At 60.9% G+C, this 15723-nt stretch overlaps 1 protein-coding gene across 1 annotated transcript; it reads right to left on the bottom strand.

Annotated features, from left to right (window-relative positions):
• Positions 1 to 6: 6 nt before the first annotated feature.
• Positions 7 to 5591, bottom strand: EMILIN3 (elastin microfibril interfacer 3). Its single transcript, XM_081832764.1, has 4 exons — positions 5394 to 5591; positions 4203 to 4325; positions 2840 to 3063; positions 7 to 2560 (listed from the first exon to the last, which is right to left on the bottom strand). The coding sequence occupies exons 1-4, from the start codon at positions 5555 to 5557 to the stop codon at positions 774 to 776; spliced, it is 2298 nt and encodes a 765-aa protein (XP_081688890.1). The 5' UTR covers positions 5558 to 5591; the 3' UTR covers positions 7 to 773.
• Positions 5592 to 15723: the final 10132 nt, after the last annotated feature.

Here is a 15723-nt window from a genome sequence, read left to right as displayed (position 1 = left end):
TCCCCCCAGATGGAAAGGAGAGGAGGGTGTGGGGACCAGAGGCCCTGAAGCATCTTTGGGAAAGAGAAGGAAAAGAATAAATTGAGGTGGGTCTCTGAACAGCGGGTCCGGACCCTGTCCTTTTCTCAGGGAATCTACAGCTGCCTAAGTAAGCCCTCACCTGAGGGGAGGGTCGAAAGAAATAAAAAACCTCTCAGCTGAGTCTTTGTGTTTCTGCTCTGTCCGAAAGGACGGGGGGAGCTGGAAACCTCTGGTCCTTGGTTCAGAAACTATCCACAAAGCTGCCAGGTGGGAGGACAGTGCCGGTGGCCGCCACCTTCCCGCAGAAACTGGGTCCTGACGGCTAGGGAGGGAAGTCAAGGAGACAAGGGAACCAGAAGCCTCCACAGGCTGGGGGCTATTGCCCCGGGACAAGGGGAGATGTGGACAGGTGACTGGACCTGCGGGTCTTCATCCAGATGCTGCTCCTGGTGTGTCTGCAGAAGAGCAATGTGCACGCTGGATTGTGAGGTCACTCAGGTCCGCCCGGCCTTCAGGCATGATGTCCTTGCCTTGACCATGATCCTGCATTGTCCAGTTGATACGGCACTGAGTGTTGATTTTCGTGGTTGGGACAGTCCCATGGAGCTGGACCAAGGCTATTCCTTCCGTGGCCTCTGAAGTGGCATCCCCCTTGGCCCCGGGAGGCTGGGAGGCACTGCTGGGCGAGGCTGGGCTCTGGAGCGGCATCCCCAGTGTTGGCGGGATCTGGGGTTCGGTCCCGTCTGGCCCGCCTAGTCGGCTGGCTGGGGCCGCGCCTGCTCGGCCAGCTGGGCCCTGCAGTCCAGGAGGTCATCCCGGAGGCGGGCGATGTCCTGTGCGTGTTGAGCCAGCGTGCGGTTCAGCTGGTCCACATAGCCCCACAGGCCCTCCGTGGGCCTGAGCGACTCGGTGGGCAAGTGGTCCAGGCCGGCAGCCAGTCGGCCCAGCCTCCCACACGCACCCTCCACTTGAGCCACCCTCCGGTCGAAGTGGCCCACCACTTGCTGCAGTTCCTGGGCTGTGTCCTGGCAGCGGCTCAGCCCGCCGGCCACATCGGCCACACCGGCCTTGAGTCGCTCCAGCTCCCCCCTCAGGCCCAGGACCTGCCTGTGGCCAGCCTGAAGCCGAGAGCCTTGGCTGCTGACCTGTTCCTGGATGGCGTGAACCTCAGCCTCCACCTTGCGTTCGCGCTCACCCAGGGATGAGTTGGCAGCCAAGAAGGCATCAGAGTACTGGCTGACGGAGTCGCTGAGGCCCGTGAGTGACTTGCTCACGGAGTTCAGGTTGACCTTGAGCAGGGTGATCTCACCTTGAAGTGAGCTGCCCGTCGCTTCTGTCAGCTGCTCCTGGACCCCGGCCACAGTGCCATTGAGCTGCCGGAGCAGGGCGGCGTGGCTGGCCACCTGGCGGAGGAGGGCCTCGCTCCGGCTCTGCCAGGCCTTCACCTCTGCCGCCAGGTTGTCCAGGACGGCTGAGGTGGTGCTGGGGGTGCATGAGGTCTCCAGGGAGACCAGCCGTTGTTCCAAGACCGCCAGCTCCGTCTGCACCAGGGGCCGGGCTGCCCTGCCCGGGGGGGCGCCGTCGTGGCTTAGCTCCCCTGCCAGTGTCACCAGGCGCTCCTCTAGGCTCTGCACTCGCCCTTCCAGCATGGTCCTGAAGCTGCCGGCCCCCCACCCGCCCTCCTCCATGCCCAGGCAGCAGCCCCTCGCTCCACCCTCCGTCCCGTTGGGGGTCTCCAGGCCCTCCAGCAGCCCGTCCACACGCCCGTCCAGCATGGCAGCAGAGAGCCGCTCGAGCTCAGCCCTGGTGAGGGGGCCGTGGCCCCGCTGGGCCTCAGTGACTGCCTGTAGGTTCCTCTCGAGGTTGTCCACGCGGGCGCTGATCAAGGGCAGCCGGCTGCAGCAGCTGCTCCCGCCAGCCACGCTCAGGCCCTGCAGCCTGGTCCCGAGCTGGGCCAGCTCCCGGCGCAGGGCCAGCTCCCGGCCGTCCAGGCTCTGGTGCAGCCGCTGGCTAGCCGCCTGGCCCTCCTCGCACTGCTGCCGCACCTCCTGCACCCGCAGGTCGCAGGTGCTCTGGACGCCTTGCAGCTTCTGCTCGAAGCCATCGAGCAGGCTCCCCCAGAGCCGGTGCAGCCGTCGGTCCACGTACTCGTCCAGCAGCGCCAGCGAGGTGAGCGGAGACGGACGCGCCTCCCGCAGCTGCTGCAGGTGAGCCTCGTGGCCGAGGGCCAGCCCGTGCACCTTGTCCAGCAGCTGCACCTTGGTCTGCAGCGTGTTGCTCACCTCCGCCACCTTGCTCAAGATCTCGTCAAGGGGAGGGGTGAGTGGCCCTCTGGCTCTGTCTCCGGGCCTCACGAACCCCTCGGAGATGACCCCGAAGCCCACAGGAGCGGCAGGAGCCCTTGGACTGCCAGTCATCCTGTTGGGGTCCTCACGGCTGGCCACCAGGCCGCTGAGGGCACCATATGCTTGTACCAGGCGCTGGACATCACCCTCCAGACGTTCCAGCCGCTCACCGAACAGCCCTGAGCCTTTCCTTCCTGGGAAAGAGGAGGAGAGAACCCTAGGGGCATCACTGGCCTGCCTCCCTCCACCTGTCCTGTTGCCAGGCCACCCGGGAGAGTTTCTGTTCTAAGCTGACCTTCCCACTGAGCATATAGCTTTCTGAGCTTCAGGAGGAGTCTGTGAGCTTTGCCTCAAGCCCAGTGTGAGATGCACCCTCCCCAGCCCTGCCAGAGCCCAGCCCGCCTGCGTCAGGCCCCTCTCCACCGCCCCCAAGAAACCTGATCACCTGGTAGGGTCTCCATGGGCAGACTCACCATAGGGGCTGGGGGCCGCTCTGCTAGAAGAAGGGGGCTGGGGCCCTGGGCCCAGCTGCCCTGAGGGAATCTGGGGCTCAGGCTCTGGCTGGGCTGGGGTGGCCCCGAGGTCGGTCAGGTGCTCGGGACAGCCTTCTCCAGTGAGGCCAGGGCAGCACCGCCAGGCGAGGTCCGTCACTGTCTTGTAGTTGACCTTGTATCTGGGTCTGAGCACTGTTCGGTACCTGGGCCAGAGAGGGCAGGGCCCTGTACTTGCGGACTGAGGCTCCTGCCTCCCAGTGCAAGATCTGGATTCTCTGCCCCCCTCCACTCCCCGCCAGAGTTTTTCCTTTTTCTGTGCATAAGGTGACAGGGCGGTGGGGTGGAGGCAGGCCTTGCAGAGGGTCAGAGAAGGGTTAAGGAGCAGGTGCAGGGGAAGCCCTACCCCACCCTGTTTGCTTGGGGAGAACACTAGCGGGGATTTAGCCGCAGTGTCCCCAGGGCCAGTTTGGACCACCTTTAGCTCATGCTGCCATCAGAAATTCCACTCTGGCTTTGGCGGTACCTGGAAGAATCCTGTCACCACCTCAGCCCTTCCCTTTGGGTGTGCGAGGGGGTGCTGCCCAGGAGCCGGAGTGGGCAGCCCTTCTCAGTGCACTGGGGCCACTCTTGGCTCCCATCGGTCCCCTTAGTTTTCTCTACTCCTTCCTAGCCTCCTCTGGGAACTCAGCTCTGGCCACCCAGGCCGGTGGGCGGCACCCCTGATTCTGAGCACAGAAGGGAAGGCCCAGCTGTGCGGGGCAGGCCTGGCCAGGCCCACTCCCTCCCCTGCTCAGCCGTGTACCTGTTCACCCACTGACACACTGGAGCAAATGGGATTGTTTTCAGACATGCGTTTGAGCCTCTCCAAGTACAGACCTGTGCATCACACTTGTGCACCATCCCAATACCCTCTACAGCCCCGTCTGCCTGACCTAAGCCCTGGCAACCTGGCTTCCGTCCCCTCACCCTTGGCCTGCCTTCTCCACAGTCACCGCAGCCCTCCCTGGGTCTTCCCAGGGCCCCTTTGGCGTCCACTGTTGTCAGTGTGACCCTCTGCCCTCTCTGTTCACTTTCAACCCTCTTTGCCTCTGCTGCTTCTTCCTTGCCTCATTCTGTGTGTCTTCTGGGAACCCTCCCCTGGCCCCCCTGTGGGCCCTAAACTGAACCTGCCATGTCTCCTCCCTGGCCTTCTCCAGCCAGCCTGCGTGGGACCTGGGGTAATAGGTTCTTTGGAGTCCAAGGAGTTCCATCCCCTTGTGGTGCTGGCTGTTGCCCTGAGAGAGAGGCAGGCCTGGGGCTTGTGCCCAGCAGTCCTGAGTGGGTGGGATGGGGGTGCACTCACGTGACTGTCCCGGGGCACTTGGGCCCCCATCCACACTGTCGGTACTCGGCCTTCACGTAGCTGTCTGCTCCCTCCTGTAGGACACAGGTCACATTCCTGTGCACCACGTAGGCGCAGAGGGCCCTGCAAGGGAGAACGGACGGCATCCTTGGAATATCTGGCCTTGGCCAGGCCTGTTGAGGAGCCTATACCTGCCTTCCCCATCTGTGGGCCTCCCCAGGGGACCAGATCCCCATCTCTCTTCTGTCCCTTCTCCTCGTTCCTGGGAGACCACACTGCTCATCCTTCCTCCCCTGACTCCTTGGGGAATGCATGCCATCTTGCAGTTTCCGGCCCCCCACGCCCCCACCCTTGGCTCCTGGTTTCTCACTCTCGGATCACTTCTTGTACTGCCTTCTCCAGGAAGCTTGCTCTGATATGCCAAGCCTGCTGAATGTCAGCTATGGGCTGAGCACTCTCCTACAATACAATTCACCCAGCACCCCAGGTAGAGCCCCTAACTCACCTGACTGGGGCCAATTTCCAAGCCACTGGCTACTGAGGCCCAGAAGCTGAGGCCTCCGCGAGGCAAGAGCCGCCCTCACAGACTACAAGGGGTGGGGAGGTGGCTGCCTGGCATAAGCCAGCCACCTGTGGGCTGCTATTGGGCTCTGGGGCCACAACTCGGGCCCAGGACCCAGGCGCCCCCACCAGTTCTGTGGCCCAAACCCGCTGGGCTTCCCCATTGGTGGCTGGGGTCAGGCTGACCGCGGGAGGGGGCGGGCTGCAGGGCGCTGGGCTCCATCTCCTACCTGGCGGGGCAGGGGAGAGAAGGGGGGGCGCGCGGGGGACATGCATGGGAGAGGCCCGCGTGTGCCTCGCGCCGACGGCCCTCCCTCCTCTCCCTCCACCTGGTCCGCTGCGCCGGGAGTTTGCACACAGCGCAGCTGGAAAATGTTACTTCGCTGGAAAGGTTTCCGCGGGCACTGCCAGGTCCCAGCCGCCGCGCCAGGCCCCCTCGGCTTATTTTTCTTCGCCAGCCCCGCAGCCTCCCGGAGCGTGGGGCGCCCGTCCGGGCCGGGGCTCGGCCTCGGGTGCCCGTCGCGTCCTACCCCCCGCCCCCCCGGTCTCCCGCGCGCGGTCGGGGCAGGTGGGAGCGCCGCCCGGGCCCCATCCCTCCCGGCTTCCCGCCCGGGAGCGGCCCGCGCTTACTTGTGCGGCCCCGGGCGCAGCCGCGGGCGCCATCCCGTCGTGTAGAGGTTGTAGCGGGGGGCACCGGGCGGCGCGGGCCGCGCGACGAGCGGGGTGCCCTTGGCCTGCGCCCCCGAGAGCAGCGCCGCGACGGCGCACAGCCACACCGGCAGGCGGCGGCCCATCGCGGCCCGCGGCTCTCTCCACCTGGCCCCGCGCGGGGCCCCCGCCCGGCGTCCGCCCGCCGCGCCGCCCCGCCGCTCGCCCTCCCGCCCGGGTCCCGCCGCCGCTCGCGGCCCCCGGAGCTCGCTGGCCCGGCCGCCTGGCGCTTCGCAGCGGCTGCGTCCCGCCGAGTGGCCCGCGCTGCTCGCCGCTGGGGCCGCGGAGGGGAGGTGGGAGGCGGGCTCTGCGCGGATTAGCATAAACTTGGGGCCGCGTCGCTCGCCTCCGCCGGCCCCCTCTCGGCCGCCAGCCCCCCGCCCCAGCTCCGAGCCGACGCCCGAGGGGCCGCCTGCACGCGAGAGGTGAAGGAGGGAGCAGCCCCGGGGTGGCAGGGGCGCAGGCCGTCGCGCCCTGGGAGGCCCCCAAACACACCCATTCACCACGATCGCCCGCGTGCGCGGCGGAGAAGCGGAGCCAGACCCCTGGGGCGGGCCGCGACGCGGGGCTCCCGGGGAACGGCCCACCCGCGGGGCACACGGCTCCTAGGAGCCCTGGCGTGCGGGGAGACCGAGGCCCGGCCTCTGCAGCTGAGATGACCCTGTTTGGGGACGCGGCGGCAACACCTCCGCAGCCACCGCTTTGGAACAGGCCCCAGAAGGTCCCTGTTGGCTAGCTGTGCCTCCTCACACCGGCACTGTCTGGAGGTGACCGGGACGACTGGTAACTAACTGCTGACCCCTCCGCGGCATCTTAAACTAACGCTCTGCTGCCCAGTGTGGCCAGGCCGTCCCTCTGGCTCCCTGCTGCCGTCCGGGGTTTCTCTGCCTCTCTCAGGTGTGGGCTGCCCGGAGCCCAGACACCCAGCACCTCTCCGGCCAAGCAGCAGAGGCTCTGCTTCTCTCTGTGCAACTAAAGCTCTTAGCTAGCTGGACCACCGCCCTGGCTCATTCTTAGCCCCCGGGGAACGACAGCCTTCAGGGCTTTCTCACAACGAGTGCTGCTAAGGCGGGCTTCAGCCTATTTCCCTTCTGAGACTGACTCTTGGAGCCCGGGAGTTGGCCTTTATGGGCATTCTCATTCGAGGTCATCTTGTTGACTTTCTCACCTGCAAAGAGCTTCTTGAATCCCGATTCTTTCATCCGCAGGGTGGCGTTTCTTCGTGGCTTCGTCTCGTCTGCACAGGTGACCGCCGCCCTTGGTCTTTACCCAAGTAGCTGACTGGAGTGTGGAAGCCACAGAACCCCGAGGCGCATACCCGGAGAGACCTTCCTCCAACCCAAGATGTGAACCCACACCCTCTGGGTAAAGTGACGATGGAAGGGTGTAAATGGGGCACAGCTCGGAGACTCACATCTGTGCCACCTGCCCATTCCCAGCCATAGTGGCTCGTGGGTCCCTGGTGGGGGAAGCAGACCCCTGAGCACAGTGGGCTGGTTGGTGCCTCATTTAGGCTTTGGGACACACGCGGAGGGGACCTATCTTCCAGGTGGGGGGTTTCCTGGTGTATTGGTTTCCTAGGGCTGCTGTAACAAATGATCACAAACTTGGTGCTTGAAACAACAGAAATTTACTCTCCCACAATCCTGGAGTCTAGAAGTTTGAAATCGAGGGGTCAGCAGGGCCACGCCCCCTCCAGGCTCTCGGGAGGAATCCTTTGTGTCCTCCAGCGGCCACAGGCACCCCTCGGCTACGAGCCGCCTCGCCCCACTGTCTGCTTTGTCTTCACGTGGCCCTCTGACTTGTGTGTCTACAGGGGTCTCTACGGGGCCTTTGTCTCTGTGTCTCTGTGTCCTCTCCTCTTCTTATAAGGACACCGGTCATTGAATTTAGGGCCCAGTCTAAGCCAGTCTGACCTCATCTTAACTCATTACATCTGCAAAAACCCTTTCTCCAAGGAAGGTCACACTCTAAGATTCAAGGCGGACGTGAATTTGGGGGAAATACTATTCAGTCCACCACAGGGTCCCTGAGGGCTGGTGAAGGGACAGACCCTGGCGTGCTGAGCCATAGCTATGCGGGACTAATGGGAAGGCTAAACAAGAGAGTTTGCCAGAGGAGAGTAGGGCCGCGTCTAGGGGTTGTGGTGCTCTGGGAGAGGGGCGGGAGGAGCCTTTTGGTAGTTGGCTTCCCCTGTCTGCTTCCAATGACCCACCTCACTTGAGCTAACTCCGATGGGTTTCTGATGCCTGTAAATGATGTCTAAGACAGGCTTTCATCCTCTGCCACAAATTCACTGAATGTGCTTTTATATTCTCCAGCCTTTAACAGAGAAGTCCTTCTGCTGGGGGCAGGATACATGGTATCCATAACATGCTCTTGACCTTGTAACCACTGCTTAGAAAGTGAGAGACATCTGGTGGGACATGAACTGAGCTGGGCTCCTCACCCCGGGGCTGGCTTCTGACTGCCTGGCAGCACTGCCCGGGAAGTTCTGCAAGAATCCGCCCCCCTGCACGCCCACCCCTCCCCGCCGACACTACAGAAGCTGTGGTCCTTTTCCAAGGGGCCCCAGCCCTGCCTCTCACTCCCTACCCAGCCCAGATGTGGGGCCCACAACTCAGAGGGAGGAGGCTGGACCCTGTCTGAACTTGGAAAAGTCCACATAACGGGGGGCTAAAAGGACAGTTGGACCCCACTACCCCCCTTCCCAGGTGGCTGACATCAAACACTCTCTTTAACTGGAAAAGTTTCGGGAGCCAGCCCTGGGGCCCCATCCTGGGGGAGGCGGGTTGAGGGGAGGACATCGGCAGAGGAGATGCTCAGGGTCTTGGCGGGATCCAGTCCCGCCAGAGGCTGGGGTCTCCCCCGCAGATGATGAGGCCACTTTCCATCTGCCAGACAGGAAACCTAGGGAAGGCGAAGACAGCGGAGGGAGGCAGTCATGTCCCCCCCCACCCCCGCCCCAGCTCAGCCTGGAGTCTCTCTACACCTGGATGGAGGCGGGCTGAGGGGCCACACACAGGATCCCAAATTCTATTCACAGGGACATGCACGCCCATATGCAGACACATTCCGTCTGTCTGTCTGTCTCTCTCTCTCTCACACACACACCCCACTTCCATACACACACACAGAAGCGTACTTTCCCAACCTTCACTAGCCCTTGGTGACAGATGAGCCACCTCGATCTTCAGGAATGATGGAGGATGCCATCAGGAAGGCAAGATAACCCTGGACAGGGATAAGTGTAGCCTTGCACATAGGGTCCCCCAGGGAGTGGCCCAGTGGGTGAACAGGAGTGGGGACCTCCGCCAGACACTGTAGCCTCCCTCCTGCCTCTGTGGGCTTTCTGGGGCAGAGGGGGAGAACTGGTGTCTGGGGGTAGAGAAGATGGGAGAGTGGGTCGCTGGCAGCCGCAGAGATGCGGGCTTTCCTGGTGGTAAGGCCCCACGGGCCTCTGGTGCTTGGCATCCCGCCCACCTGGAACAAGCGGCAGAGATGCGGGCTTTCCTGGTGGTAAGGCCCCACGGGACTCTGGTGCTTGGCATCCCGCCCACCTGGAACAACCCTTCCCTACCTCCGTGCATTTCTCTGAGGCCACGGAGTTTCCTCTCCTCTCTCCAGGCTCCTTCTACCCCACCCAGGATGTTCTCCCTACTTTATCCAGGCCCACCACATGAGATCATTGAGAGCCTCACCACGCTTTATGGAATGTAGTTCCCCTGAAAGAGACAGGAATAGAAAGCACTGGAACGACCCATTTTCTGGCACAAGCCCTTCTCACCACAGATGAGCCTCCTGCGACTGGGAGAGGCGCGCCCCACCCCCCAGGCAACTGGTGGGGGCACCAGCCCTAGGATACGGGCTCCTGACTCCATCAGTCCTTTGTCTCTGCCCACCACCGCACCCCATCTCCTTTCTTCTGAGTGTGCACAGCCTCCCTATAAGGGGCCACCTTTGGAAGTTCTGTGTAGCAAGGATCTTTCCCTGGGGCTCACTCTCTCCCCAACATAAACATCAGCATGCTCAAAGCCCAGTTGGTGTTTTGATTACACCCACACCATCAAAAACAGTTACTGTCAAGCCCATACGTGTTTCTGGGGCAGGGGTTTGGAGTGACCCCTTCCAGCAAGGCAGAAGCAGGGCTTCTCCAGGCCCCCGGGGGGTGGGTAGATGTGGGTCCTCCAGGTGAGGGCCTGGGAGAGACGCCAGAGATCATGGAAATTGGACTCTACAAAGCCCGGATGGACTTCTTCTGAGTGAGAGTTGCTTGTAAGCAACTTAAAAATTGTACTAATGGGGCCTCAATGTGGACACATGCAAACCAGATGCAATCGTTATGCAAATTATATGCAAAATACATGCATGGGCCTCCCAACTATTGCAAATACCAGATGCAGCCCCCCGGGGACCGTGACTTTAGCTGAGCCCTGTTGTGGGGCACATACATGGCCCTGGACGTGCCAGTCTCTTATGGTGGGCAGGAAGGGCTTAGCTCCAAGGCGGTTCACACACTGGGGGAAGGAACCAGGCAGGGAGTCGCTCAGATCTGGGTTTCAATCCCAGCTCCTCCGCTCACGAGTTGCTTGACCTTCGTGGAGTCACTTTACCCCTTTGAGCCTCTGTCTTCCCACCTGTAAAATGGTAACTCTGAGGACTAAATGGGAATATTGGTTAAAGCTCCCATCTGCAAGGTCAGGCATCTATGGGACCCTTAGTGAGGGGGCAGGACTCAGAGTCCCTCCCTGGGTAGAGGGTGGGTGTCTGGACTTCTTTCCACTCACTGAAATTGAGACTGCCATGGGCAGGACCGCCTCCAAGGGCAGCAGGGCAGCTGTGGGCTTAGGGTAGGTCAGTGCAGGATGGGCCAAGAACCACATAGTTTACATCTGTCAGAGGTCCCACTTGACTAGGGGGTATGGCAGATGCTGTTGGTACCCTGCCAGACCTCCTTTACCCAGCCTGTGCATCCATCGTCTTCCCACTGTGGTAGTGACAACTGCGAATGCTCATGGCCACCCCTCCTGCAAATTGCCCCTGGCTGAGGACAGCCATCTCCTTGGAAAGTTACACACCCTACCCCCTCAGAGCCAATGACGGGCTGTTACAAGGATACAAAAGGCTCGTCTCCTCAGGGGGACAGCTCAGCAGCGCAGTCAGGTTCCAGAGCCCCCTGGATCAGGCCACATCCAGATGCCCCCTGAGATCCCATTCTTGCTTTGCTCCTCCCCTCCCCTTCCCCCCCCCGCCCTCCCGCCCCACCCCACATGTGTCTCCTGAGAACCCTCCCTGGTAAATTGCATGGTCCTGAATCCCTGTCTCCAGTTCTGCTGCTGCGGAACCTGACTCAAGACAGGAGACAGACCTGCAAACAGAGAAGGATGATGCATGTGATACTGTTATGGTCCAGGAGCCTCAGGAGGCATGGGGTCTTGAGGCCCAGGGAGATGTGTCTGGGGTGGGGAGAAAGGGTCAGAGATGTCTCCCCAGTCAAGCAACACTGCAGCTCACCTGTGGGGAGAAAGCATCCCAAGCGGTAGGCATGGCCTGCATGGGGCATCGAGGCAGGGGACAGCCTGGCGTGCTTGGGGAATACCACGAGCTCTGGGCCGGGGGTGGGGTGCAGGCCCCACGAAAGGTTAGCAGGGGCCAGACAAGAGGAGCCTTGGATACTCCAGTGAAGGCTCTGGACTTCACACCAAGGTAACAGCGCACAACAAATGGTCTTGAAAAATGTCCCCTAGCTGCTGCCGCACAGAGCGGGCCCCGGAGGCCGGGTGCCAGGGAGGCCGCGGCTGCGTCAGCCACAAGGCTGACAAGGATCCGAGGCGGGTGGCAGGGGTGGATTCCAGAAGCTTTCAGGACAGAAGCTGACAGGCCCTGATGGCTGATTTGGGGGCTATGTGTATGGGAAGGGTTTAGAAGGTGCCAGGCAGAGGGGAGACCGGACATCAGGCCTGGGGCAGGGGTGACCGTGTGTGGGCAAGTGTGGGGAGAGGGGGCTTAGCGAGCTGTCCAGGACAGGGGTCTGCATCCCCTGTGCCTGCTCCAAGGCAGCCAGTCAGGCAGAGCCTTGACGGGGAGGCCTCCGTGACGGCGGGTGCTAACATGCATACAGCCGGGGGATTCCAGGGGAGGCTGGGAGCTGCTCCCTGCGAGGGTTGGGGGCCCACAGGGCCTGGGAAGGGCTCACCCTGCTGTCCTCTGGCTCTTCTATTCATAAGCACAGGAGTAAAAACCACACAGGATTACCAGCTGGTAACAGAGGAGGCAGGCATGCGATGGGCCCGGGGAAGGGGGTTACCCTGCATCCAGGCGGGGGCCGGGGTGGGGAGGCAGGTCGTTGCCATGGCAAACTCATGCTTGGATAGGCAGAACCTGACCTCCACCCAGACAATGCCCTTATCTCAGACCTGCTCTGCCTTCATTCCTTAATTCTCTGGGACATTTGCAGGTTACCACTTGGTGCTAGAAGGTGGGTCCCAGGCTGTGCTCAAGGCACCCGAGACCGGGGTGGGGGGTGGGGGTGGGGACACAGAGGTGGCTGCAAGTTGGTAGAAGTCCCGGGAGGGGGTCAGGAAAGGGGCCTGGGGAGGGGAGGGGGGCAAGGAGACTGAGGGGTGTTTGTGGGGTGGGGAGGGCCAGTGTGTAGGCTGACTGGGGAGGTGTGCACAGAGATGCTTGGACTTTAGCCCCCGTGAGTCTGCTCATCCGCCAGTTCCTACACGGCCCTGTCACTGTCTCTGAGTAGAGCCCCCCTTCCGACTGACAGTCGCTGATGTAGGGGACGCCTCCTGTCTGTGTTTGCTGAATGGTGAACTGTAGGTTTTAGTCACTCTAGAGCCATGAGGAGGATACACTGGAGAGGCTGGTGCAGGAAACAAGGCAAGAGATGCTGGTGAGGAGAGAGGGCATGCATTTGGAAGAAGGGCTGCCAGGCTTTCATGGGCTGGCTGGAAAGATGGGTCAGGGCCAAGGTTACAGTGTGGACTCACACCCCGGCAGGGTCCCACGCCTGTCTCCCTGCCCATCTCACACTTGGTGCAAGGCCATATATTTGGCATCTATTCAGAGGGCTCCCTGCCATAGCCTGACTTCTCTGATTCCCCAGAACAGCCCACCCACTTGCTCTTGCCACCCACCAGGGGACCCAGGGGGTCTTCCCCAGCTGAGCCTCTGCAGCCAGGGACTCCCACATTCCTGGCTACACTGGTGTTGGCCTCAGTTCCTTTGGCAAAGGGCAGGCAGGAGGCTCCCATGGTGGGACTTTATCCCTCCTTCCCTCCCCCCAACCCCCCGGGGCTGCGCTGGGAGGAGGCAACCTCCACCCCCACTGTGCCATCCCAGCGCCTATCACCGTCCACTGAATGCATCTGCAATCCCAGCTCCTCTTTCCCTCACACCTCCTCCTCCTGTGTCTCTGTCTGGCCAAGGGCCCCATTGTTCCTTCAGCTACCTCGTGGAGTGCCTGGGTGGATGATGGGGAGCGTGGGAGCCAAGGAAAGGGGCCTTAGTTCCGGTTAGGAGGCTGAGCTGGTGCCTGGGGTGCAGGTGGGGACTGATGCCATGGAGGTGAAGACGGAAGGGAGTGGAAAGCGTCCAGAAACATTAGGAGAACGGGGAAACCCTGCTGGCTTTCGAGGGGCTACAGGATGCCTCTAGGTTTCCAGTGTGGGGGAGTCCTTTTTGCAGAGACAAGGAAAGAGGGGAGGCACAAGTTTGGAGGGAAGCCACGCTGAATTGGAGGTGCCTGCAGATACCCTGGAGGAGATGGATTGTCCATGATATGCATGTATTTGGGGTGTCCCATTTGTCCGCAGCCCCTTCTAGCTTGGGGAGCTGGGACGTGCTCGGCGGGCCCTCGAGTGCAAGGTCAGGAGGTCTGCCCCACACATGCTACTCCACTGGGGTCTAAGGGTTCCTACCAGAGCCACGGGGAAGGGGCCAACTCTTTCCTCCCAGAGGCCCAGGTTCTGTCTGGGTAGTTGGCAGAGGCCCTGAGTGCCCCTGCTGCCCCTTGTCCCCCCACCTGGCACCTCCCAGGCACCCGCTCCACCACCGACCGCCCTTTCAGCTGTGGGTCCCTGGTGCATCCTCATCCTTCCTCCTCTTTCCCTGGTCTCTCCAGGCTTCCTGCCCAGGTGCCCCCCTCCTCTCCTCCCCCAAACCTCCTCCTTCTCCTTTTCCTATAATTAGGAAGAGCCTCGATAGGGCCTACTGTATCTGGGACTCAAGTTGGCAGCAAGAGAAAAAGTCATTTTCCCCACCTTGAGAGCTCGGACTTTAGACATTCCAGGGCCAGGCACATGGCACTCCCAGGAAGAGGTGGGAGATGTCTACAGTCTGCCCTGGGAGGCGGGTCACCCTCCCCAGAATGGACTGAATGACTCTTTTTTTTTTTTAAAGATTTTATTTATTTATTTGAGAGAGAGAATGAGACAGAGAGCATGAGAGAGGGGAGGGTCAGAGGGAGAAGCAGGCTCCCTGCTGAGCAGGGAGCCCGATGCAGGACTCGATCCCGGGACTCCAGGATCATGACCTGAGCCGAAGGCAGCCGCTTAACCGACTGAGCCACCCAGGCGCCCGGACTGAATGGCTCTTAATCTAGGGGGGCAATAAAGACCAAAAAAGAAGTTTTTGTGCCAAAAACAAATGAGAGTTTCAAAACCTGCCCTGTCTGGTTTATCTGAATTTAGAGAGAAGTTAATTCATTGGCCAAAGCTAAGGCCATGGGAACGAAGAGGTATCCCAAGGAGTTTGTGTGGTGTAAAAAGGAAGCTGGGGACATTTAAGGTGAGAACCAAGGAAGAAGAGGCAGTGAAGGAGAGCAGAAAGATGTGCTCAGAAGAGCAGCAGGGCTGGGTGGAGGGGGGCAGGAAGAGGGGGCAGGGGGTGGGGGAGGGGAAGAGAGAGACACCAGCCAAGACAAGGGAGAGGAAGTCTCCAGGAGACTCAGGGAAGCCATAGGGGAGGCCTTGTCTTTCCTGACCCAGAGAGAAGGCAGGACACCCTTTACTGGAGCCAACCAAGCTGGGCTGAAACAGGGGGAGCAGGGAGCAGGGGGCGGTGATGGGGGTGGGGAGGGCGGGGAGGAAACAAAGGCAGATGAAGGAGTGAGTTCCAAGGAGGGCTAGGGGTCTGGAACCTAGGCCCAAGGGAGGAGGGGTGGGAGGAGGAGGATGGCCCGGAAGGCCCCGGAAGCTGAGCACCTGCAGGTGTGGCAGGGGGCAGGGGGGTGGCAGGAAGCAGAAAGGGCTCCCACCTGCTGGTCTGGGCCTCTGGTGCCACATGGCAGGTGAGGCAGAGAGGTGGGGTGGGGATGGAAGGATACTTAGAGGAGGCCAAGGAGAAATGCTGAGGCTCGACCACGGTGTCTGTGGGAGAGACACCGTAGTCTGAAGTTGGGGGAAAAACCATGGCTCACGGGGCTTATCCAGGGCTCATAAGGGCAGATCGCGGGAGGGAGGGGAGGACCGCGCGGAGTAGGGATGGGGTGCTCCTGGACCCAGGTTCCTGCACGAAAAGAAATTTAGGATCAGCAGAAGCATGACAGTGCCTTCCAAAATTACCTCACCTGGTTATGTATATTATAAAGCATGGCTCTCCTTTGTCTTGCGGCAATGTAAAAAAAAAAAAAAAAACACACCCATTTTCAATGAGAAAGAAAAGAAACAACCGAGGAAAACATAAATGTTTGGGAACAACCCGACTGGCGTTTCCCTGTGCCCTTCCCACCTAGCCCCTGTCACCAGCTGGCCCACCTGCCCGGTTTGTTTCTCAACATATTGGCAAACATCTCCTACTCTTCGGTTTCCAACGTCTTGACCCAAGTTGGCTGTGGGTTCTTTCTTAGTAGTTGTGATTATTTAAATACAGCCTGCTGTCATTCCCCCCCCCACCCCCCCAGGAATCTCGAGGCTGCCCAGCTGATTAAGTGATGGTATGTGCTTTTCCAGAATCACTAACACCTGGCACCCAAGTCCGAGTGCAGGAGGACGTGCTACCATTCTGAGCCAGGGGCTGCTTCCTGAGTGAATGCTGGCTGATGTAACCCATCAAAAAACACAAGTTCTGTGCAAATGATAGGATTTTTCAGGGTCTCGGTAATGAGAGAAATTTCGCATTTTGTGACTTTTGCCAGTTTCTCGACCATAAAAAAAAACGAGTGGTGGGAAAGCTGAAAAGTTTACCAGGAAGAGAGCATGCCTCGTCAGTCCTTTTGTGAAGGCATCATTCAGGGGTTGCCGGA

The sequence above is a fragment of the Leptonychotes weddellii genome, chromosome 10, assembly GCF_054177405.1.
Source record: "Leptonychotes weddellii isolate Sample4059 chromosome 10, ASM5417740v2, whole genome shotgun sequence".
Taxonomy (NCBI): Eukaryota; Metazoa; Chordata; class Mammalia; order Carnivora; family Phocidae; genus Leptonychotes; species Leptonychotes weddellii.
This window is presented reverse-complemented; position numbering and strand designations above follow the sequence as displayed.